The 1,911-nt window shown below is 59.5% G+C and overlaps 1 protein-coding gene across 1 annotated transcript in view; it reads left to right on the forward strand.

Moving 5' to 3' along the window:
- Nucleotides 1-1,911, forward strand: part of DHRSX (dehydrogenase/reductase X-linked) — an 84,699-nt gene that overhangs the window by 66,819 nt on the left and 15,969 nt on the right. The window contains exon 5 of the mRNA XM_079125004.1: nt 1,652-1,859. Within this exon, the coding sequence (XP_078981130.1) occupies nt 1,652-1,859 (208 nt within the window). The remainder of the gene's footprint in view (nt 1-1,651; nt 1,860-1,911) is intronic.

Raw genomic sequence — 1,911 nt, forward strand, 5'->3', positions numbered from 1 at the left:
TAACCGCCAAGGCTTCCGTTTGGGCCTTGACAGATTATTCCCCGGAACACTAGCGGAGGGATTTCCCACCATCAAGCCCTGCTCCTGGCTATTTCCTCTATGGAAGCAAAGCGTCTTCCACAGGCACCGTGGAGGGGCAGCCAAGCCCGCAGGGCTGGGAACACGGTGCCGGCGGGTTTGGGGCTGGTTCTGATCATCCACTGGTCCTGCTGACGCCCGGGCACGCAGACCCGGCCGTGCAAGTGTGTGTTTGGACACAAGCCCAGTGCATCCCTCCAGGGGCCTGGGTGTGGCCAGCATGGGGTGCAGCCTGTGTGTCCAGGGCAGAGACCTCGCAGGAGAGATGGGGAAAGCTTCTCTCCAAGCCCAGGCAAAGACCCAAGGAGAAGCGTCTGCTCTACACCCACAGTTCACTGCGATCCACGTGCACACGCAAATAAAGGTCTGCATGTGTTTCAGTCACACACACGAAATGTTCCTGCACAGGCACAAAGACGCACCGTGTCTAGGAAGGACACACAAAGATTGAGATGCACTGACCTGTGTGCTCACACAGACAGATACGTATGCAAAGGCCAAGCGCAGGGTGTCATCCTGAGTGGAGGCTGAGGCAGGAGGACCGTGAGTTCAAAGCCAGCCTCAGCCACAGCGAGGCCCTAAGCAACTCCGTGAGATCCTGTCTCTAAATAAAGCCCAAAATAGGACTGGGGAGGGGCTCGGGGGTTGAGTGCCCCTGGGTTCAATTGCCAATACCAAAAAGAAAAAGAGAAAGAAATGAAAATCATTGTTATACTCTGCTCCTTAAGGAACTGTGACCAGATTAAAAACTCTGGACAGACGCAGTTTTTTTCTCTAAATATCTTTGAACCTCAGGTGGCTCAGCGGGTGGAGAGCCCTGGACAGCAGACCCGTGCGTGTCCACAGGAAGCTACATTGTGACAGACCCACACACAAAAGCAGACACACAGTACACGCCCGTGCCCGTGTTCACGTGCAAATGCACACACCTGATCGAACACACCGAGAAGTGTGCACAAAGACGCCTCCACGTGCATACCCTAACACGCGCACAAGCGCGTTTCCAATGCACAACCAAAGGGAGGGTTTGCATACACACCTGGGGACAGGTGCGCACAGGCATCCAGAAGCACCTGTCCACGTGCTGTGCCCTGTTAAACAGGCAGGTCGGCGTTGGGCCAGGGATGCGGGGACCTAGGTCTGTATTTCCGAGTGGACAGACGCCTGCGGACCTGGTTTGCCAGAAGGTCCCGAAGCAGGAGGTGCCGGGCGCACGCCCATCTGTCAACGGCAGGGCTCAGGCGTCCCCGCGCCTCCGAGATGCGCCCCCGCCGAGTGGGGACCACCAAGTGTCTGCTGCACCAGGTCCGCAGAAATGGACTTTCCCGGGGAGCTTTTTGTGAAGCTGAAAGTCCCCCTGCGTTCGTGCGCGGGGTCCTGGGTGACATCATTATCCGGACAGCAGGTCGTGGGCAGCCCGGTTCCGGCCATGACTGGCGTCCCCACTGTGCCCGCACCAAGACACCCAGGCGCAGCCAGGCCGGCCCGGCGCCCGGGGAAGTGGAATCCATCCGCCAGGCCCGCCCGCCAGGGCCGCCCGTCTCACTGTCCCCTGAAATGCTTCTTCCCGCAGCTGGCGTCATGATGGTCCCTCAGCGGGAAACCGAGGACGGATTCGAGGAGCACTTCGGCTTGAACTACCTGGGGCACTTCCTGCTGACCAACCTCCTGCTGGACACGCTCAGGGCGTCGGGATCCCCCGGCTGCAGCGCACGGGTGGTTACCGTGTCCTCCGCTACCCACTACGTGGGCCAGCTGGACCTGGAGGACCTTCAGGGCAGGTGGGTCCTAGGACAGCTCACTGCAGGATTGTCCCCCTGTGTCCAGGATCGC

The sequence above is a fragment of the Sciurus vulgaris genome (assembly GCF_902686455.1).
Source record: "Sciurus vulgaris genome assembly, chromosome: X".
NCBI lineage: Eukaryota > Metazoa > Chordata > Mammalia > Rodentia > Sciuridae > Sciurus > Sciurus vulgaris.